General features: G+C 38.4%; 1 protein-coding gene across 2 annotated transcripts in view; it reads right to left on the reverse strand.

Moving 5' to 3' along the window:
• The window catches only part of Plch1 (phospholipase C eta 1), a 284974-nt gene that overhangs the window by 38655 nt on the left and 221741 nt on the right, over nucleotides 1-24578 (reverse strand). For both annotated transcript variants that reach the window (XM_004639820.3, XM_004639818.2), the window contains exons 9-11: nucleotides 23576-23696; nucleotides 19401-19572; nucleotides 12447-12554 (exon numbers count right to left, since the gene is read on the reverse strand). In XM_004639820.3, the coding sequence (XP_004639877.2) occupies nucleotides 12447-12554; nucleotides 19401-19572; nucleotides 23576-23696 (401 nt within the window). The remainder of the gene's footprint in view (nucleotides 1-12446; nucleotides 12555-19400; nucleotides 19573-23575; nucleotides 23697-24578) is intronic.

Raw genomic sequence — 24578 nt, forward strand, 5'->3', positions numbered from 1 at the left:
AAAAAAAAACTGCTTCTATAAAAATGGGTATGTGCATATTGCTGTGCTATGACACTTTTACTTCTTTCAGGAAGATTTCAAAAACAGGAAGAGTAGGATCAAATGAAACCTCTAGTTTTATGATTTGATAAATCTCCATACTGATTCCACAGCTGTTCCACCACTCTACCCATGAAAAAGGATTTCCATTTTCCCACAGCCCATCAGCATTTGTATTTGGTTGATTTCTTTTTCTTTCTTTTTTTGCAGAACCGGAGATTGAACTCAGGCCCTTGCGCTTGCCAGGGAAGCGCTTATTCCACTGAGCCATCTCCCCAGCCGCTTGCTTGATTTCTTGATAATAGCCATTCTTCCTGGAGTTGTTTTAATTTGCACTTCTCAAATAACCAATAATGTTGAACATCTTTTTATATATTTATTTGCTGCTTATACATCTTCATCTGAGAAGTGTGTATTCATTACAGATGCTATTTTAAGATGGGGACTTTAAATGTGTGTGAGGAGGCTGGTCTGAATTTTGTGAGTTCTTAATATATTCTGGATATTAGCCCTTGGTTTGATACATGGCTGGCAACAACTATTTCTCAAATTGTGGGTTGTCTCTTCACTCTGTATGCAGCTTCCTTTGCTGTGTAAAAGCTTTTGGCTAAAATGAGATCCCAGTTGTTGATTCTTTGTAATATTTCTTATGTAATTAGAGTTTTATTCATAAAGTCTTTGCCTACACTTATGTCTAGGGTTTTATGTATTCTCCTTCCAGCAGATTTAGTGTTTATGCTTTAATAATTATGTCTTTGATCCATTTTAAATGTTTATGACATGGTGAAAGACATGTATTCCTTTTAATCTTTGGCATCTAGAGAGCCAATTTTACCAGCACCATTTATTAAGGATGTTATCTTTCTTCCAGTGAAGGTGTTTGGTCCCTTTGTCAAAGATAAGGAGATTAAGTGTGTTTGGAGTTATTTCTGTATTTTCTAATCTGCTTCATTAGTCCTTGGACCTGTTGTTTTTTTGGTCAGTACTATGCTATTTATATCATGGTAAATTTGTAGTATAATTTCAAATCATATATTATAATGTCACCCACCATGCTTTTGCTATTAGATTGCTTTTATGTTCTGTGTCCCTTCTGGTTCAAATGAATTTTAGGACTGTTTTCTCTAATTCTGTGAGATATGGTTTTGGTATTTTAATTAGGATTGCATTAAATCTACATAAAATTTTGGATGTGTGACTATTTTCACCTACTGGTTCTTCCAATGCAAAAGCAGAATATCTTTTCAATTTCTGATATTCTCTATGATCTAATTTCCTGAGTACTGAAATGTTAATAATTTTTGAGTGTTGACTTTGTTTCTAGATGTGATACTAAATTTGATTAGTAAATCTAGAAGTCTTTTCATGGAGTTTTGAGGGTCTTCTTTTTGGGGTCCTTTATGCAATATGCAAATAATAACTTTGTTGCCTATCCTTACTCCTTTTATTTATTTCTCTGTCTAATTATTCCAGCTAATGTTTCCAGAACTATACTGAATAAGAGTGATGATAATGGATATCCTTGTTCCTGAGTGAGAACTTGCCATTTTTGACTATTTCATGTGACGCTGGCTGCTGGATGATTTGTACGAGATTGAGATAAAGAACATTTATTCTAATTATCTGTAGGGTTTCTATCATGAATGGGTGATGGACTTTCTCAAATGTTTTTTCTGAATCTACTGAGATGATCATATGATTTTTGTCCTTGGTTCTGTCAATGTGGTATATTACAGCTATTGATTTGCACATATTGAACCATCTCTACATCCCTGGAATGAGTCCTACTTAGTCATGGTATCTAATCTTTTTGATGACTTACTATGTTCTTTTTGCAAGTATTTTACTGAGGGTTTTTACATCTATTTTTTTTAATCTTTCAAAGAACTGATCATTTATTCTTTATATTGTTTTCTTAGTCTCAATTGCATTAATTTCTGTAACCACTTACATTTGTGGTTATATATATGTATATACTGATGTATATTTGTCATATATTTTCCTGTTATTAGTTCCCTGTCTTTCCTCTCTGTTTAATTCCTTGCTGTGCCTGATGGATTAATTCTACTGGGATTCATGGAATCGCTGCCCTCATTGTGTTTTTCTATAGTACCCTTCAGCACTTTTTGGAGGGCTGCTTTGCTGGTCATAATTTTCTTCAGGTGATCTTTATCAATGGAAGCATCTTGTTTCTCTATCAATCTTGAAATAAAATTTTGCAAGATACATCCCACTGAGCTGGAGGTTGTTTTATTTTAGGGCTTGAAATACTTCACTAAGAGCTTTCCTTGACTTGAGACTGTGCTGAGAAGTCAGCTTTGACTCTGATGGGCTTTCTATTATAGGTTATTTATTTTCTTTCTCCAACAGCTTTTAGAATTCTGGTCTTGTGCTGAATTTCTGGAATCTTGATTCTTATATGCTTTAGTTAAGTTCTGATAATGGCTAGTTGGAATTCTATGTGTCTCACTCATCTATATGTCAAATTATTTTTCCACACTCAGAAAGTTTTTTGTCATTACTTCTGTGAATAGGGTTTTTATGACCTTTGTGCCATATTCTGACTTTTCATCTATTCCATCTTACATTATTTTTCTCTGCATTATCTGGTAGTAGTTGGTTTGATTTTTCATGCTCCTTTGCTCTTTCTAAAACTTGTTTTATTTTTTAAAGAATACAAAAATAACTTTAAAAAACAGTATTAGAAATGATACAGGGGAGGGGAGATGGCTCAGTAGAATAACTGCTTCACTGGCAAGCGCAAGGGCATGAGTTCAATCTCTGCTTCCACCAAAAATAATAAAATAAAATAAAATTTGGGCCAGGGATATGACTCAGTGGAATAAGTGCTTCCCTGGCAAGCACAAGGGCCTGAGTTCAATCCCCAGTTCCAAAAAAAAATGATACAAGGTCCAGGGAGATAGGTTCAGAGCATAAGTGTCTGTTTCGCAAGTGCAAACACAAGGTCCTGAGTTTATTCCCCAATACCGCAAAAAAGAAAAAAAAAGAAAAAGTAAAAGAAATGATACAAAATTTCACTAAACAAGGTAATAGGAATTCAACAATGGTTGCTGTATTGCATGATATTATCTTCAAATTAGTTGGTTAGGTTACCAGATATAAATGTGCAAAATTGGTTAAAAAAAAACAAAACAACACTTTTTTTGATTGCTAATCACAATTCTCTATTCCATATCTGATATTCTGTCCTTATGTTGGTTCATTCTGCTGCATGTAATTTCAATGGGATTTTAAATCTCCTGGATATTTGTTTGAATCTGTTTCATGGATTCCATTTCTTTCCTGTGTTTGGTTTTCATGATTTTCATTATTTTCTTAAGCTCCTCTACTTCTTTTTGTCTGCAACTGCTTTAGAATCACTAATTACATCCTTCATAATGAAGAATATTAATGGTCACTATCTCTGCAGCTATCCAAGTAATTAGTCCCAATATTTTTTCTAAAGCCTCATTTATATGCTTTGTTACTTTTCCCATCAATACTTAAGGGAGTCCAGGTGGGTGGATTTCACAATGGTCCGTCTCATTGTCCCTGGGCTTTCCTTTGGTGAGCAGAAAGTATGTGGCTGCCTCTTGCTCCTCCGCTTCTGAATTTCTATTTATTCTTTTTAGTTTAATTCCCAGATTGATACTTATAAATGGCTTATGGATGGTTGCTTTATTGTTAGTACTTAGAACTCTTAGGAAATGACTATTTCTCAAAGATATCTTCCAAGTATAGATGGCCTTTGGGTCCTTCTCACGATTCTATCTCTTCTATTTACTGGGTCAGAAAAGTTCTATTTGGCCTAGCCCCTTGTTCTTTGGTACCGGCCTAAGAATGGCTTATGGCCTTCAGCCAATCACAGTCTTAGAATACCCTGAAGAACAACTGATTGGAAGAATTGTACCATCCTGGCTAAATTAGTACAATCAGTAACAGCAGTAGCATCAAACACAACCTAGAAAATGATGAACTATGGTAAACATTAATTTGTACTTTTAAGTGTATGAACTAAATTTGTGGTTATATAACAAATTCTAAAACAAAGTAGAAAATTATCTACAGTAAATACACCCTCAATATGGAAATTTTACCTTCATGAGAGAAAACTTACAAGAGGTTAGAGGAAAAAATGTTTGCAGTAGGGTAGTGTATAATCTCAGCAAGTTTGCACCTTTAATTCCATCGAAGTTCAGGCTGGTTTCACGCTGTGAAGCTGGAACCTGAGTTGTTCAGTCTGCAACTCTGTGTGCCTCCTGCAAGCTTGAACTTTGCTCTTTTACCTCCTGTGAAGTTGAATCTGGTTCTCCCTAACCCTGACACTGAAAGTTACTACATGGTACCAATGCACAGCTGCTGTAAGTTCCAGGCTAAGTTGGCCTCTCTTCAAACTTGCTATTGGTCTACTGCCCTCTCTCAGGGCCCTGTCAACCAGGATAATTTACCAGCAACCCTGCAGTCTGTTGTATCCACCCCTGTGTTTCATTGTTATGTTTTTCTGTGGAGGCCTCTGGGGTTGCCAATAACCACCACACACCTATAAGAAGCCAGGCTTCAGGGAAAAAGTACTGCTTGCCTCCACAGAAGTAAGAACTTCTGTGTTGAGGTGCCTTTCTTCACTCTCCCTGTGGGCTTCAATTCTTGCTTCATATTCTTGCTGTATCCCAGACCCACTCTTTCTTGCACTGCTATAGTCCAACATCTGGATACTAAATCTCAGCTGTTTGCCTGCTGTTCACCTCTCCACCATCTTCCCAGAAGTCTAAATAGTATTTTCTTCCAACATCTTATTCTTGTTGAACATAGCCACCCTCATCAATATCCTTGCTAAATCTTCTGAACAACTTGCTGTTTCTACAACACTGTTGCTTCCCTGACACTTGTAGATTATGTAGATGGCTTCGCTCCTCAAACCTCATCCACCCACCTATGCTATCTTCAAACTTTTGTTTTATAGCTTCCTGCCTTCTCTCAGTCTCCCCAAAATGGAAGAGTTAGGGCTTTGCTGTCAATTAGGCTTTGGCTTAGAGCAATGATATAGGTGGCTTGATCTTCTGTCCAGACAACTGACACACTCTCTGCTTGAGCAACAAGGCAGATTTTCCTTTGTAACCTTCTGTGTTCACTGAATAGCATTTTCAATTTCAGCAATTTTTCCTTTGTACTCATAACGTGGCACAATAAGCCCAGCTATCCGCCTGTTGGCTTTCCATATGCTTTCCTTGATAGCTTAGAATTTTAAGTTAGAAGTATGTAACTCTTTCATTCACTTCAACGCTTAGAGAGCACTGTAGATGTAATTTCAATATTATTATGTCTCATGAAACAGAAAGACCTGGGGGGGGAGAGAGAGAGAGAGAGAGAGAGAGAGAGAGAGAGAGAGAGAGAGAGAGAACTGGGAACTGCTGAGCGGTGGCTTAGTTGTAAATACTCATTGATCTATTCATTAAGATCATAATCTTATGTGAGAGAAGTTTGTGATGCCCCAAAATAATTAGAATAGTAATGCCAAAGATCACTGATCATGTAGCAGATCCAGCAATTAGGAAAAGTTTGAAAGTTTGCAACAGTTATAAAAGTATGTTGGAGAGATAGATGTATGCACACGTTGGAAACATGAGTTTGACAGACTTGCTTAAAGCAGGGTTGTCACAAAACCTTCGATTTTTAAAAAATAGAGTATCTATTAAACACCATAAATCAAAGCATAATAAAACCAGGTCTTCTCTTTAGAAAAAGCAACTAACGTTGTGTACAGCAGTGTCTCTCTCAGAAGGGACCATCCCCTGATAGAGGTTCATCTGAGCCACCCTGTAAGGGAGCCCTTGGGTTGGACAAACTCACTAGTAATGTCTGGAGGCAAGTGTTGAGCGACTCACCCAAGCACACATGGTTGAACTGGGGCTGAAACCTAATACTTCCTATTCAAAACTACATCTTATTCAGAACACAGTACTGCAGCCATCCTTTAATATTGGTAAAAAGGGAAAAAAGATGGATACTTGAGTTAAGTTGATTCTGAGCAGGCTCATGTTTTATGTAAAAATATATCCCTAGGAAATACTCCACAATCCAGCTATGCATGGTGGCACATGCCTGTAATACTGGCATTTGGGAGGCTGAAGAAAGGGGACTGCTGTGAGTTCAAGGCCAGCCTGGGATACATAGTGAAGCCTAGCCTGAACTGCACAGCACAGCAAGACCTGGTCTAAAAAAACCCCAAAAACAAAAAACACAATCCCTCTGTGGAAAGCAGTTAAAAGTTTTCAGTTAGGCTAGGAGCAGGCCTAAGAAAAGAGCTGTGGGTCTGTAACCCACCCCCATTCATTTGATCAAAGGACCTAGAGTCTGCTCTGGAGCACTTTTGTTGTGGGCACAAGAAGTGAAGATGCTGCCTACACAACTCGCCTGGAGCCACAGAGTGCTCCAAATGCACACCTTCACCTCACTTGGCTGGGGCTGTGCATCACACCGCATGGAGGTGAACTGCAGTCTTGATGCTGAAGCACTTTCACTCCCAGCAACGAAGGCTACAAGGACAAAGCCTCATGCTGGTGGAATAGAGGATGCCTAATAAAAGGCTGTAACTATTCACTCCCTCTCTCTCAACACTGGGAGCCACGGAAGGACTCATATCTGTTTGTTGATCTTTCTTCTGCTCTGTGATTTACAGCACAAGGAAATTTGTAGCCATAGAGAACAAATAAACATGTGGCTGAGGTTTCATTACTATATTATCATTCAGTCCTGGAATCCAATAGCACTGCTGAGAGAAAGCTAAGACAGCACTTGACCTTGAGACCTATCAGCCCACCATGCAGCTGTGGCAGGCACCACAGGTGAGAGCCGTATTATGTATCTCTCTCTTTTATTCCCCCAGCTGGTGGGAGAGGGAGGATGTTGCAGCTGAGAACAGAGGAAAAGCAGCCACTTACATGGTCAGGAGCCGTTTCCACACCAGAAGCTATCACAATTCCTAATTCTCTTCACTGGGCGGTATATTTGATCTAGCAGTCTCTCTGTCACAAATCATACGCTCTTGTTTTGTCTCAAGGATGAAACTAGAGCATCACTGGAAAAGTAGAAGGCTGCCCCCACTGCAGACTGAGAAGAAGCAGGAAAGGGAGGGTTTGGGGCAGAGGGCACTGGCCTCTCCCTGGCTCACTCTGCCCGCACTACGCACTAGTGTGCAAAATTCCTAGGTCACATACCAGACCAACCGCATCAGGTGTCTGGGCTATGAGCCAGGCCCTGGGACTTCTGAAGGTCTCCCCTCATTCCTGTGTGCAGCAACAGAATTGAGGACTTTGCTTTAGAAACAAAATGAGCTGGGGTGGAGGTTCACCCCTGCTGTCCCAGCACTTGGAAGGCTGAGGCAGGAGGATCACTATGAGCTCAAGGCCAACCTGAGCTACATAATGCAAGGACAGTTTGAACTATGTTAGTAATGAGGCCCTGGGTCCACAAAAGGGAAAAATTATAAATATATACATATTTTTTATTTTTTTATTATTATTTTTTTGAGGGAGGCAGAACCGGGGATTGAACTCAGACCCTTGCACTTGCCAGGGAAGCGCTTACTCTACTGAGCCATCTCCCCGGCCCCATATACATATTTTTTAAAGGAGGGAAAGAAGGGATGAAGGAAGGAGAGAGGAGTGGAAGGAAAAATATCGAGATAAATTATGTACAGATACAAATTCCCTATGATGAATGTGGTCATTATGTGTATCAAAAATTTACCAATAAAACTAAATTAAAAAAATAAAGCAAAACAGAAAGCTAGAATACACCAGCATCCCAGTCCCCCCTTTATGGTAGAGTCAGGCAATAGAAGACAGAATAATTAGCTGCCCTTTGAACTGCTTTATAGTTCTCTATAAAGACAGCCCATTTCTTCATGGGCTGAAGCACAGCTGCCTTGCAGCTGTTTCAGTCTATATTTTCTCCTTTCACTGTCTGCCTGCTCTTTCGGTTCCCTTTAAAGTACACTCTTCTCTGCAAGGGCCAGTCGTATCATGCACAAGAAAAACACTGGGATCTTCCAGGTTACCTTCCCCATCCCCTACTCCTGTTGCCAGGATACAACCAGAGATGCAGCGTGTGGGTATTTGGTCTCAGAGCAGACATTTTCAGTAACAAGACCTCAGAACCCCCAGAAGTAGCTCATTTTTTCAGAGTGCTAAGTTCCAGATGAACAAGATTCATAATTCTTCTTTAAATGGATCAAAGTATCAAATGATTAACTTTGGAAAGAAAGTGAACCTTTGGCTAAGGTAGGGAGGAAAATGATAAAAATGCTTAGTCAGGCTGAACCCTGGTTTTAAACCACAGGATAAGTGTAAGACCAAAAGGTGTTGCATGTTTCTATACTAGGACTCATTTAGAACTCATTGGAAAGCTTCATTTTCATGGCATGAGCTTCACGCAGGAGACACAGGCCTGAAGCTTGAGCCTGCGAGGTTGGCTAAATACAGATTCAGAGTACAAGAAAAAAGACATCAAATTTAGTAGAAGGGAAGAAAAATCAGTGAAGTTGAAATATGGGGGAGGAGACTCCATCAGGCACACTGACATTAGAGGATCATATGACGATGGCCAGCAATATAGTTCAGTGGACTAAGCACCTGCTTAGGCAACCACACGGACTGGGGTTCCACCCCCCAGCACCACATGCACGCCAGCCCCACCTCTAGGTACACTCAGCCAGTCACCGAGTCTGGGCCTGGTGGTGCACTCCTGTAATCCCAATGCTGGAGAGACTGAAAACATATGGAGATGAATAATGGTGAGCTGACTGCCCTGAACCATATCTGTTAGGCTACTGTGCTGCAGGTAAAATGAAATTATCCCTTCTGTCTTTGAGTTGTATGACTCTTGGGTCACTGAACACTCTAATTTCACCTTGTGACTTATTTATCATAGGCTAGATTTTCTCTATAGCTGAAAGTATAAAATAATATGAGCAAAAAGCTTGAACATTTCAATTAACTCAACAAAAGAGGGGTCAGAGGTTCGATCCCCAGCCTGGCATGCTGGTCTCACCCCTGGGGCATGCTGAGCCGGTGATTGAGACTGGGCATGGTGGCACACACCTGTAATCCCAGCGTGTGGGAAACTGAAAACAGGAGGATCACTGCAAGTCTGATCTGTGCTGTGAGACCCTGTAGACTTAGCACTAAATATAAAAAAAAAAAGCCCTCAACAACAGGCATTTTGTGCACAAGCAAATACTTAAAATAGCTTACTTAGGAATAACAGTAAATGAGGAGGAATCCTGCCCCTTGCTTTGCCTCTAATACAAGGGCAAGACTAGGTGAGCCTTAAAGCTTGCTTCTGACCTTGCCTTCGAACTCCTTTTATTGTCCCATTCTACCCCAGGAATTGGCATAGCTGACTCTTCACGCTTTCATATCTCTGCTTACGTGTGTTTTCTTGTGAGGTCTTTCCTACACAGGCCATCTAAAGCTTCAGTAGACTCTTCATACACACTTGTGCAGAAGCACGTGTACGTGTGCACACAGACACATGCACACATAGATCCTTTCTCCCTTAATACTTACCACTATCTAATATACTATTCTACTTATAATACTGAAATTGTGGATAATTTTACTTATACTGCTGAATTCACGCACCTACAGTATATGAATGGCAATGGAATACACATCTCTGACAAAAGTAAACAAAAAAGGGGGATAAAAATGAAGGACCATTTTGTAGTGAAAAAAATATATATATATCTTTATATGCAAAATAGTTAGCATAGATATACAGCTACTTTCTCTTAGCTCAATGAGAAGGAAGTTTTGAACTAATAGCATTTAGACAAGATATCATGTCTGTATCTTGTACTATGAATAGCTGTTACAATATACAATGTATTAATTATTGTAACTGTCCTACTAGCCTGTTTTGAAACTGTCTCATTGCTACTTCTTCCTCAATAAAATTAGTATAAAAAATAAATCTTTTACTTATATTTACCCTCTTTCTTATCTAACCTCTTCTCCCATCAACTGCTATTTATGTATTACATATAAATTTAATGAAGGCAAGGCTTTTGTTTATGCTGATATATCCTCCAACACCTACAACACTTATAGGCATATCTGCTACAGGAAATATTTGTTGAATGTACAAAGACTCTTATATAACCTTATAGGAGTTGGTGTTCCAGTATCCATGAATGTTGTTAAAATCTCTGTTCATTGCAACAGTTCTTATATAACATAAATCTAACCAACCCAGTTAACTTAAAGCTGAGGGAAGAGCTTCCTGTAGGGTAATTATTGGTCCACATAGCTGAACAAATAATACACTTTCTTTGCAGAAGTATGATCTGTGTGTTTGACTTCATCACCCAGGTAAGACATTTGAAGTCTTATGCTGACAATGGAATACAAACTGACTGCCAGAAAACATTTTGGCTTTTTAAATAAGTCACTGATTTTTCTCAAAAGAGAAAACAGTTTGACGAGATCAGGCATGTTCAGAGTGGTATGGCCGTAGACAGAGAAAACAGTTTGAAAAGTAGAATAAAACATTTGTATATTTTCACTGCAATGTAGTCTTTGTGTATTTTTCTCTCCCAAAGTACAAAGAAACATCTAAAACCCTTGCATGTCAGATGCCCCCCACTTTCACGTAGGCCAAATGAAAGAATCCAAAATGAAAGGTAATGTCTATCTTTATAATTACCTACATGAGTGCCTAGAAGTCAATCAAAAGACTAAACATGCAAAGAACTCAGCTAGACATTTCGCTGGTGGAATTACTGATTCATTCCCAAAAAGCTATTAACTTTTAATGGAATTCCATAATGATAAATATTTACCTTAAAAAGTTAAAACGGTCTTTGACATTAGAGGAAAAATGATACAACTGAGTAAGTTTATATAATACAACTGAGTAGGTAGGCTTAGAAGAAAAATGATGTAACTGAGTTGTTTTGTAAACAAAGCAACTTGGTTTACATGCTGAGCAATAAATAGTGTTAGCAACTAAATTTCTCCAACTCCATTGTGACTAAAGTGGCATTCCATAAGTATGCACCTTGGCAGAGCCCGTTTCCTACCTCCAACTGACAGACTACTCTGAGTCTGGACAGAAGTCTGGGAAATAAAATGCAAAATAAGGAGAAGCTGGTTTATGAAATAAGGCTAAAAAAGTTAAATTATCCATAATTTCAAGTAATTTATCACAAAAATGGCAAGTATCCTGGAGAATAAGTAAAAACACTAAAATATTAACTGTATTTCCAGTTATGCAAATCTGTTTAGACTTTTATGTAACAGTCATAGTGTTAGTTAGGGGTATTTAATTGAGCCAATATAAATTATTAAAAGGCAAAAGCTTAATACAGATAACAATTTTAACTTTTCATTTCAAGCTGAATCTTCCCTATTTCATCTTGTGAAAACACATAAAAACTGGGAAAGAAATGTCTACTGAGACTGACTGTAATTAAGCTCTTGTCCCCTTGGAAAATGCCAGCGTCCTTTGATACACATAAGCAAGGCAGGCCAGGGAATTGAATTGGCTCAGCAGCATAAGTGCCTGCCTGGCAAGTGCAAAGTCCTGAGTTCAAACTCTGGTGCCAAAAAGAACAAGAAATCTGCATATGAGAAAGGCATCACAGAATAATTTAGAGGACAGTACATTGCTGTTAACTAATATTCATTGAATATGGGCATTAATGTAAATTAGGAGAATTCATACAAAATTTATTGGTTCTTTCAGAAGACAGAAGAGTCCTGATGTTCAAAGGAATGGCATGTCATACCACAGTGAAGTGCTAGACTCTGTAACAAAGCCCACCACAGTCTCTGGCTGGCCTGTGACGCTGGCAATCACATGAGCTAGAGAGTATGAGAGGGACCCGCATTCCTTCAAACCTTGTGTCCATGCCACATGTGCACTGCTGGGGTCACATCTTAAATGGTGCTTTTCTGCAATGGCAGCTCTATGATCTATGAAAGGGGTCTGCACCCCCAGATGAGTAAGTAACCGTCTCTGTGCCCCTTTATTTAGAATAGGGCAAATCAAACATTTAGCCAAGAGGCGCAGGCCAGGAAGCATTCCTAAGCCAGGTCACTTTATCAAAGACACTGACATTTCCGGCCACAATCTGATTTTTAACCATGTTGTAATAGGAGAGGATTTGTCTCTGAAGAGGAAGTCAGATGAGTTAATCACTAGCATTCCTCCCTATTCTAAGGGATAAAAACTCATAACCAACACTCGTCAAACTGAGTGGCTGCGTGCCAGCACATACAATAATTTTAAAAATATCCTCTTTACATAGCAGCAAGATTTGTAAGCCTTCACTACAGCACAAATTGGATCCCTGATTTTACTGCATTACACTTAAGATAAAACATATGGCCAAGCCTGTAACTTACACAGTGTAGCTTGAACTTGCACTCATCTTCAATTTCATCTGCACTGTCTTCATCAGAAACTTCCCCTTCCTCTGCATCATCCCCCAGGTGATAAGGCAACTTCTTGCCCTGAAAGTGGATCAAAACAGTCCCATTTTGAAGTAAAAATTCACAATAATCACTATGTGGAAGCAACTCAAATGTCCATTACGTCTATTGACAGATAAATGAATACACAAAATATGGTCTTGTTGGCCATGGTGGTGCATGCTTGTTATCCCAGACTTAGAGGCTGAGGCAAGATGACTGTTGTGAGTTCAAATCCAGCCTAGGCTACACAGTTAGTTCAAGGAGAATCTGAACTACAAAACAAGACCTTCTCTGAAAAAATAAAATGTGATTTACACATACAATGGAATATTATAAGCCTTCAAATGAATGAAATTCTGATGCATATTATGACATAGATGAATCTTAAAGACATTATAAATGAAGTAAGTCAAAGAAATATATGATTCTGATTATATAAAGTACCCAGCATAGCTAGATTCATAGAGAGAGAATATAGTGGTGGTGGCCGTGATAGGAGGAAACAGAAATTGGCATTTGTTGCTGATAGCTATAAATTTTAATTTACAAAATTAGAAGAGTTCTAGAAATTGGTTTGTACAGCAATGTGAGTATTGTTAACACTAATGAACGATATGCATAAGAACCGTTAAGATGGTCGGTAGATATCCTGCTCTCTGTATTTTCACCCTGATTTTAAAAGGCGAGAAGTGAGCTGGCAGGGGGCCCTCTGCAGGCTGAGGCGGGCAGACTGCAGCAGGTTCATCTCTCAGTGTCCCTGGAAGATAGGCTCCAGGACTACCCATGCTCTGAAGTGTCCACTACATCACTGTATAAAGCGGTGTGGTACTTGTGGACCACCCCAAACACTCCTCCTATTTACCCTAAATCATCTCTGATTATTTAGAAGATTTAATAGGATGTAAATGCTTTATAGATAGTTGTAATACTGTATTGTTTGGAAGATAACAAAGGAAAATGTCTGTACATGCCCCATATAGACATAGTTTTAAAAAATTATGGTCAATCTGTGCTTGGCTGAATCTTCCAATATAAGGACCAAGCGTATATACAAAATATGATCTTGGTGATGTTTATAAGCACACAGGAAGAGTTTGGAAAGAAGCATAATCAACTATCAGGAGTAATTATTTCTGAGTAGGAATACTATAAGTGATTCTCATTTCTGTATTTCCTGATTTATCTTCAGAAAAAGTAAATAAAAAAGAACAGCAGAGAACAAGGCCCTGTACCCTAATAAGGCCCTCAAGAGGAGCTATCTGCACCAATAGGTTTCTTCCTTCCAAGCAGAAAGAAATATAAATATGAGTTGCTCCAAGGATCTCTTTGAGGATAAGTGTAAGCAGAGCCAGGATTGGAGGCTAAGTAGCATGGTTGCTGAGGCAGGGAACCACCATGACAGTAGCCCATGTCTTCCACCACCTGGAATTCACACCTTCTCTAATCCCATCACCTGGACATAGGCTAATCGAATTTAGCAGAGTACACAAGAAGCAGTGGGATTCATAATCTCTTCTCACTCCCTCTAGTGAGCTGTGCTCTGTAGAACCTCATGCATTAAGGACCTGAGAGAGGCCTCTGTCACCAACGGCCACCACTGCGTGCTCTCAGAAGCAACACCCGCTCCAACTGAGTGTTGAGATAACTGTGGCCCTGACTGATGCCCAAGCTATTCAGTGGAGGGTCCAGCCAAGCTTCACAACTCTTCCTGGCCTATAGGACCTGTGGGAATTGGAAATGGGCATAGATTTCTAATATAATTATGAACCCAAACCATGGTACAAAACTAATCAGGTGAAGAGACGGTTTCAAAACAACTCTTCCCAAGGCTCATGTTTCCATTTCAATCCTCTACACCATGAACATCAAGGAACTATCCCTATGTTCTATGGCCATTTCCACTAACCCTTACTGGGATGGGTTTACTATGGGCCCCTTCCGCTTAGATGTCTGGAGTAAGCCAACCTATTTGCTAGTATCTAGGGGCAGTGTCCATACTCTGCTTCCTGAAAGGTGCAAGAACAAATGTCTAGCACTGTGAACATTCACAAAGGGATTCCTTAAAACATCTGGGATGAGGGATTCCTTAAACATACAAGGTCATTCACAAGCTTGACAGACAAGCATAATGATATATTTCTAAATATCATTCCCATCTACTATCCAGGCTGAGCTCAAAACTCAAGCTCTGGTGACTTCTAGCATACCTGCCCTCCATACCACTGTTAGTCCTCTTCAGTATCTGGTTCTGCTCTTCCTCCCTGCACATGACTATCAGTTTATTCAGGCCCTCAGAAAAATCTCCATCCCAGTTGTGCTGAACCTTCCTCAGTCATAAGCTCTTGACTGTGGGTCTTTAGCACAGTGATCGTTTCAAAGCTGATTAAATAATTTATGTAATAAAAAAGAATCACATGGTTTCTCCTATATGAGAAGCCCAACATCTAAATAAAGAGAAAAAAAAAGATAAATAGGAGGAAGTAGAGAGAGAGATCATTCTCAAAGGAAAAAGGACTCAAGAGATGGAGGGAGAGGGGGTGGCAAGGGAGAAAAGGGGATGAGAAAAGGAATTAGGATGAGTTATGTACATGGACCAACTCCTCACAAGCAGTGCACACATTGGGTACTGCAAACATGTACTAAAGAAAATGCTTTAGTATAAAAACGAAGTACAAGAAATAAAGCCATGTTGTTATGTTGAGCTGTAGGGGACTCAGGTCAACAATTTCTGACATTGCCAGTCAAGTGGAAGACCCAGTACTATTATGGACTACTGGACTATTTTGGAATATTTTGCGCAGTGCACACACCTATAATATTTAAATGATGGAACTAAACAAGAAAAGGGGATATAGAGGAATGACCATTCTATATCTGTGTATTCAAAATGGTTAGGATAGATATATAGCTACATTTCTTAATTCAAGGAATAAAGGGATTTGTTCTAATTGTGTTTGTAAACAGGATATCATGTCTGCATCTTGTACAACAAATAACCACTAGGAAGGCAGTATGCAATGTGTTAATTACTGGAACTGTCCTACCAATTTGATTTGAAACTATCTCATTGCTATTTATTTCTCAATAAATTATGGGGAAAAAAGAAAATGCTTTAAAAAAAAGTGACACAAATAAGATCTATATTAAGCATTAAAATTATTGGGATATGTAGACTTTATTATTTTCTTCAATTTAGAGAGGGAATTTACAAGTTAAAAGGCGGGCTCTAATTTGAGCATGACTGGTAATGGAGTAGCTCAGAAATAAGGCATTTAGTTCAACTTTATTATTTTAGGTACTAATGACACAGAAGGTTCCTATGAGTCTTTTTCTTTATTTTAGAGAGCATTCAGAATAACTATAATCATATGATAGCACCAGAAATAAAGTAGTCAGTTCCATGGGGGCCAAATGAACTCCGAATACTATAGACAAGACATTAACATCTTGATTTATTTACCACCAATCTTTTACTCAAAATCATCTGTGTCTCAAACACTGTGGCAGAGGCCAGGCTGGGCCTGCACACAGACATTTAAAATGCAGTAACAGTAGCTTCCTTTTTGGAGATAACTCTTTTATTTCTTTTAAAAACAATTTTTAACATGTTCTATGGACTAAAACTAACAAATATGAGAAAGAACATCACCAAGTAAGAGAAAAAAGTCATCTTCAAATGATACAGCAAGAAGAAAAAATGTGGCCATGGGGCAGCAGGCGGTGTCGGGCAGACTGGGCAGCAGCACGGAGCTTCAGTGCCCTTTTGTTCAAAGGTGGCAAAGGTGAGGCAATAAAAAGAAAACGCTGCCTCCTCAGAGCATTCACAATCTACCCTTTCCAGTCCTTTTAAGCTACCTAAAAAAGCCTGCATCATAAAAGCCTTATATTTTGGCCTGCTGTTCTATATTTCTGTTTCCCAAAAGGTACTTTGCCACAGCAGATTAAGGAAAAAAATGATGCAAAAGGACAATGTTTTCAGTGCCTCTCATTAAGGGTGTTACTCCCAGAAAAAACTGAAGTCTAATGCATTTTACTTCTTTCCTGTATTGTTAACTATGCTTTAATTTGTTGTGTCTTCTTTCTTCAACTGTTTGTACTTTCCTCTTCTTAATTTCTTATACATTTCTTTCTTTTTCCAATTTTACATGCATATATCTGGTAATATGAGTAACTGGTTGGAAGACAATACTATATATTACAACAAATACTGTGAAATTCATTTTACTTTGTTAAGTGAAATTCTATATCACTCGTAATTTTTTGTTTTAATTCTAATTTGTACTCTCCTTAAATTTTTTTTTAAAAAATGAAAGTTAATGAATAAATGTAAGTAGACTCTTGTATGACTTGGTGAACTTAACTGTGGTCCAGAGTAGATGTAAATGACATATGACCCAGGTCTTCCAGGGGTTTCATTCTAAACTGGCATTGTTTTATGCAAGTGTTATACTCTACTATTGGTTTAATTCATCCACTGAATAAAACATACTGCCAGAGACTGGAGTAATGGCCACCTTTTGCTTCAGCCCTTCATGCTGGATAGCCTGAGGAGGATATAAAACTCTGTGATTAACATGTACAGAAGTAGGGACCTCGGACCACAGAGCTAGAGTAATTCCCAGTAATAACAGTCTATGCTTATATTATCTTTCTTTTTTAAAAAAAAAAAAATTTATTGAGAAACAGATAGCAATGAGACAGTTTCAAAACTGATTAGTAGGACAGTTTCAATACTTAATACATTGCATATTGTTGTCTTAGTGGTTATTCATTGTACGAGATGCAGACATGACATGCTATCCACAAACACCATTAGAACAAATCTTCCTAATCATTGAATTAAGAGAACGTAGCTTTTTATCTATCATAACTATTTTGAATATACAGATACAAAATGGTCCTTCAGGGGCTGGTGAGATGGCTCAGTGGTCTAAAGCACCTACTTAGAACAAGCTTAGCAAAAACAAAGGGACCGCGGTTCAATCCCCCAGCACCACATGCCAGCCAGCCCCGCCCCCTGGTGGGCTGAGCTGGCCACACACACACACACACACACACACACACACACAAATAAATAAAAAATTTAAAAAACAAAAAACAAAACAAAACAAAAAAAAAAACAAAATGGTCCTTCATTTGTATCCCTTTTTTTTTTTGTTTGTTTAATTTTTTCAGAGATGGGTATTCCATTGTCTATGTTTATATTTTCTGTTCAAAAGCAGTTTTTCAATTTTCAAGAAATCATGTGTGTTTAAACATATTTATATTGTATTTAAATGTATTTATATGTATAAATGTATTTATATGTGTATTTAAATGTTATGTGTTGGAAAGTGTGTGTGTTATAATAAAAAACAACTTGTTAATCTCCCAAGTGGCAAGTAGCTGTTGAAATGCTGCCTTTTGAATCAGAAATCCTTCTGAAGCTAAAGGAACCTGGGAAAAGCAGCTCCTTTGGTTTTGTTCTGCACGAGAGCCTGCTGGTCCACAGGTCCAGACAACGTCCTCATAGAACATCACTACCAACAAGCAGATCTTGGGTTCCCTTGGAATGCCGGCCCACACAAGGCTGCCATCCCTCTTGTTAGGTGCCTCAGATCTTCTGCCTCGGACCCTCCTCATGCCCCTCCACCTTGGAATCTTCTGTGCCAAGTCTTCTGAAGTACAGTTGTGCAGAACACTCATGAGTACACAAAACATAACCATCTAAGTTCCTCTCTCCAAAAGGAAAGGTTTTGATCAAATGCCCTTATTGTGTGTTGGATCTCCCAAATGTTTGCTAAAAAATCCAGTTAGGAAACACAGAAATATTTACACAACTACAAATGTGAGGTTTTGTCTCCTAATCATAAAATCAATTTTTAACACAGGAGTTGGTTTTTGCAAGACTCAGGCAAATTGGTCTCAATGTTACTTCTTACATGATATGGAGCTTCCAATCAAAGTGGTTTTACACATGGAAATACCCGCTAACATTTCTTTAATAGGTTTTTGAATCTATAATTTTTACTTAACTGATAGAGAAATGTTTTGAGCAATTATAAAAATGAATATTTTGATCTTTCCTATGTGCTGCCCTTTCTTCAAGCCTCAGTTAATGTCTTGCCATGAAATCAATCTCCTAGACTCTCTTATATGCATTTAATATTTTGTATATACCCCTTCTAAGTAAAAATAACCCAGTTTTAATATACACAGCCCAGAGTGTTCTCCATTAGATTTGCAATCTCAAACCAATGCAACTATCTAATGTGATTTTTGTACAAATACAAAATTCACTGAAAGTAAAATGACAAAGTCAATAAATTGAAAAATACAAGGAACAGTCCAACCATCCTTTTTACTGATAATATTCATTGTAGTAGGTTTCCTCCCCTCAAAATAACTATTTATGAAATGTCCTTCTTGTCACCCACCACTCCTTTTGCACACATGCTGGTCCTGCAGGACTTCATGTCTCTGGCCTTGTTTCTCTTTGAAACAAGCGCTTCTCACTTACATACGCAAGACCAGTCAACCATGAAAACTTTTTTTTCTTTTGACGGTTATTGAAGCTTGAAACAGGAAAAGAGAATCTGACCAGAATGCTTTCACATATAAATTCAAGGAGTCTTCTCTCCTCACCTCACTCTCCTATACACACATTTCTCTCTAGAGTAAACTCGTACAGCCCAAGATATTACACATTTAGCTTACTGTATTTACATTCGACTTCATAAAATCAAATCCCAGGACATGTGGTCAGTCAACAATAACGTTCCTCTGAAGAGGTGACTACAAAGCTGAAATAGTTGCAGAAAATCCTTAGGCTAGTCCACAGTTAGTAAAGGAAAGAAGGTTGAGTTGTTCATTAATCCCTTTGCTTTAGTCCCTTGAAGTAATTACCTTAACTAAGATCTTGCCTTTCAAACTTTGAGGGCTTGGAAGCTGCTTGCAGTCCCCTGCATCTACAGATGACAAGTCCAGTTTGTCTCGGAATATTCCTTTCAAGTACTGAGCAATCTTCCTTTGCTGCTGGATACTGCAGTGATTCTCAATAGACAATATAACTGGGAACCTGAGGAAACAGTGACACATTCCATTGGCATCAGATACAGGCAACTCACAAGGACCCTTGAAAATGACTCTGTGGTCATTGTGTTCTTAGGGACCATCAATAGTGATGATGGCTGAAAGTATGAAAGATTATTCATTGAAAATTCCTCTGAGAAAATATACTTAGTTAAACAAAATACCAATCCTTGTGCATGAGTTGGTTTAATATTTTGTATCAGGTAAAAAATATTGACTATAAAGGGCCAGCCTGATAGCTCAGTGGACTAAAGTGGCTAGGGTTGTACCCCTAACACCCTGAGTGCTGTGCCAGCCCCGTCCCTGAGGCGTGCTGAGATGGCGATTGAGACTGGGCTTAGTGGGGCATGCCTGTAATCCCAGCACTTGGGAGGCTGAAAACAGGAGGATCCTTATGAGTCCAATATATGTAGTGAGACCCTGAACACCCCATAGACCCTGCTCTAAATACAGAAAAAATAAATGGTGATTATAATGTATCTTCTAAAAGAAAATATCTAAAGAAATGAGAAGACTAAGGAAAGCAAACTCACGTACTGGAATCTTAGTTTTGCAAAAATCTAGACACAGCTAAGCAACCACTGTATACCATTAAAGGCAGTTATTTACTTCAAATATATATATATATATATATATATATATATATATATATATAGCCGGGGAGATGGCTAAGTAGAATAGCACTTCCCTGGCAAGTGCAAGGGCCTGAGTTCAATCTCTGGTTCCACCAAAGAAAACAAAACCAAATAAACATATGTGTGTGTGTGTGTGTGTGTGTGTGTGTGTGTGTGTGTGTATTTCATCCCCAGCTTGAAAATTACTAATGTGGATACAATAACATATTGGAACTTGACATTACATAGCAGCTTGGGACAGGAATCAAGATCACTTGCAGAGTGTTATGTACTAGTCTCTACTAAAACAACAATTGCCAAACACTTATTCTATACTGGTTCACAAGTTTCTGTACAGAGAATGTGGGTCCCACATAAAGTGAGAAGCCACCTGCCGTGCCAGCCCCGCCCCTGGAGCACAGGCTGAGATGGCAATTGAGCCTGGGCATGGTAGTGCACACCTGTAATCCCAGCTCTTGGGGGGCTGTAAACAGACAGATCACTACAAGTCCAATCTAGTAGTAAGACCCTGAACATCCTGTAGATGCTGCCCTAAAATAAAAAATAAAAAAATTTTAAAAAGAATAATCCAAAGACAGTTTGAAGTATTAGTGGACAAGTTGGAAAGAGAACGAGACCTGATGATACATTACTCTCAACTTTGTGTTTTCTTCAGAAGAATTATTATAAGACAGATTTATAGATTTTTGTTTTCTAGTTTTACATCATATATCTTCAGAAATATTAGGCAATATGCTTTGCAGAATATACAAACTATATTTAAATTGCCTAAATATACCTACGAGGAGAAAAATTTTTTCTAGGCCTCTATGCTAAGTGCAGGTCCATACTACAGTCCATCAACTAATTCTCTGAATGACCATCTGTCACCTGTAGCAAAACCTGATCATGGAGCTGGGATGAGAGAGGGACCTTTGTGATGAAACTAGTTTGGTTAGCTGACTATCATCTATTTGTTATTTGTATCCTCACACAATTTTTACCTTGGAGTGCTAAGAACAAAAACAACAAACTAGCAATCCTGAGTCATTTTGCAATCACATCAGGAATTTTAATAGCAAACTGCCAAATTATCAATCCTTTTGCAAAAATCTCATTATCATCTACTGACGTTTAGTGTACAGTTGTGCTTCTCAGCATGATGGGGAGGGTGTGACCTTGTACACCCTCCTCCAAGGGACATTTATCATTGTCTAAGGACATTTTTGGTGGCCACAATTCAGAGAGTTCAACTGGATTTGACTAAGTGGAGTTGCTGCTAGCCACTCTATAATGTACAAGACAGCCTTCTACAATAAAAACAAAGAGAGTCCAAAATGCCAGGGTTAAGAATCCCTGGGGGAGGAAACACACCTAAAACTTAAAAAAGAAACGAAAAGCCAAACTTTTTTGAAGTACTAAAGAAGTATATCATTTGAATTTAACATATTTCTTCTACAGTTTTTCCAAACTTGAAGTAAACAATCTGAGGCCAGGGAGATGGCTCAGTGGAATAAGTGCTAAGTGCTTCCCTGGCAAACACAAGGGCATGAGTTCAATTCCCAGTTCTGAAGAAAAAAAAAAAATCAAGTGTACAGGTTTCAGGCCTTCTCAATATGATAATATATATATATATATATATATATATATATATGTATGTAAGTAAAGACCTTCAATTTGGCTGAAACATACAAATCGGGGTTGTGAAGACTGATCAGAACTTAGTACTCAAGTGGCCGGGCAGATGACTCAATGGAATAAGCACTTCCCTGTCAAGCATAAGGGCCTGAGTTCAATCCCCATTTCTGACAAAAGAAAGAAGAAAAAAAAAAAGAACTTAGTACTCAAGAGTCTTCTGTGTAGAAGACAGCATTTTTTACAAACTAAATCTGCCTTGTAGCCAGCATATCTTATTCAGATAGCATTTTAATTTCATGGTTAATTAATAAGGTCAAGTATTAAAAATTTTAAAGACCAATAATTTCAAAAATTTTAATTTTACGCAATTGTAATTTTAATTTACTTTAACTCAAAAATCCTCTCTTGTGTATCTGGTATATTTCAGGTAGCTTCCAAGCAACAAGGAATGAATAAGAAATGCCTAAAATGTAGCTCCATATTTTCAATAAGTTCACAGTCTTACAGATTTAGAAGAAAGTAAGTAACCACATTTTAACAAGGTGCATAAGATACTAGAGAAATATGTTCTGGGTGCTAAAAAAGAGAAGAACACTTGAATCAGGTCAGTATACTTGCTACAGGGACAAGGCATAAATAATCTTGTAGGACAATCAAGAAAGTGGACTGAAAAATGGGGGGCTGATATAACAGTTTATGTAAGGGTGGGGGTTGGAAAAGATTCAGGCTCACCAAGGAAGCTGATCACTGTCTGCTGAAGTCTTAGCATCTCAGGATGCCAAGACCACGCAGCAATGGCAAAGGAGACAACAGGAGAGAAGGACACAGGCAGGTCCTGCAGAGCAGGAAGACACGCTCTTGTGCTACAGGGAGCTTCTGAAGGACTGCAGAATTAGAGCAGCAACCATATATGCATATATATATATATATATATATATATATTTTTTTTTTTTTTTAAAGAAAGAAAACTGTTGCCCCCTGTGAAGGCTGGACCAAAAGGAAAATGAAGACAACTAGAAGGAACTGTTGCCAAAGATAACTTATTAAATAGAATTGAGAGCAACTGGCTGAATCTATAGTGACTCCCAGTCTCTGCCCTAAAGTTATAAGGCAGAATGAGTGAAAAGAGGTCTCACAGAATGCAATGCTTTTGACACACAGCTGGGAACTCAGCTCAATAATTGTTAAGGGTTGTTCTATCCCATATCAATTTGGAAGTTAGGGGTAAGGTGGAGGAATGTAATTAGAAAAATATCCCCAAAGTAAGCCAGGGCAGCACTTTAGGAAACAGTAATTCTTTTGAGAGTGAGGAAATGAAAAGGCAGTACAAGCATAAAACGAGAGAAGCAATGACTGTGATGGAGGACAGGATGTTTCGATAGGAGTTAAAAACGTAAGCTTTGCAGGGGAGATAGTTAACATTATCAAATGCTACGGAGGGGCCAAGTAACACAAGGATATTAGTGTGTACACCAGTACACATCAGACACCCAGGTAAAACCCAGGGACTACTTTACTATATTATAATACATAGCAAAATGCTACTTCTTATGTATAGAAGCCCATGTTTCCTGAATTTATGGGCATTCTATAGCCTCAGTTTAGAAATTTAGAGATCACACTTTGCAAGGACATCTTCAAGAGGGCAGTGTAGAGAGCAGAAGCAGAGATTTAAGTCCACGGACAAGTGTGTTGTTCTGCAGCCATCGTATCTCAACAGTGTCCACACGTACTTACTCATTCTTCACAAAGGCATGCTTGTTGATGGTCTCCACAACATCTCTGAAGAGAATTTTTGAAGTGAGAGTATAGCCGTGGTGTACTACTGGCTCTCCATCTGGACCATCCCAACAGTCAACTGTCAAAAACAGAACCTCACATCAGCAATGCAAGATCTCTAGCATTTATCAGTATTTCTGAAAATACCACACAAATTTATTTTAATTTTATTATTTGACTCTGAGGCTTTCACAGAGAGCACATTGGCCAAGCAATGGCCGTGACTCATCCACGTGGCCGATACTGACAAAGGTTCTACAATCCGAGGTACAGGATCTCAGGATAAATCCTGAGGGCATTTCACTGACCTTCTCAGACCAAAAGCTACAACTCTTGTTGCATAGGTCCTGCTTTACCTTGGTCTTAACCAACCAGCAGAAAAGTATAAAAACGAAGTATAACAAGTAAAGTCATGCTGTTATGTTGAGCTGTAGGGGACTCAGGTCAACAATTTCTGACATTGCCAGTGAAGCAGAAGACCCAATACTATTATGGGCTACTGGATTCTTTTACAATATTTTGCTGAATTAACACACCTATAATATTCAAACAGCAGAACTAATCAATAAAAGGGGATACAGATGAATGTCCATTTTGTATCTGTGTATTCAAAATGGTTAGAATAGATATATAGCTACATTCTCTTAATGAATAGAGTTTTGTTCTAATAGTGTTTGTAAATAGGATATCATGTCCGCATCTTGTACAGCAATTAACTACTAAGAAGAATGTATGCAATGTGTTAATTGTTGAAATTGTCCTACCAATTTGGTTTGAAAAAAAATAAAGCCATAAAGCCATGGTGTTATGTTGAGCTGTAGGGGACTCAGGTCAAAAATTTCTAACATTGCCAGTGAAGCGGAAGACCCAATACTATTATGGACTATTGGACTCTTTTAGAATATTTTGCTGAGTTAACTCACCTATCATATTCAAATGACAGAACTAAACAAAAAAAGGG

Source organism: Octodon degus, unplaced genomic scaffold (genome assembly GCF_000260255.1).
Source record: "Octodon degus isolate 3935 unplaced genomic scaffold, OctDeg1.0 scaffold00115, whole genome shotgun sequence".
In the NCBI taxonomy this organism is placed as follows: domain Eukaryota; kingdom Metazoa; phylum Chordata; class Mammalia; order Rodentia; family Octodontidae; genus Octodon; species Octodon degus.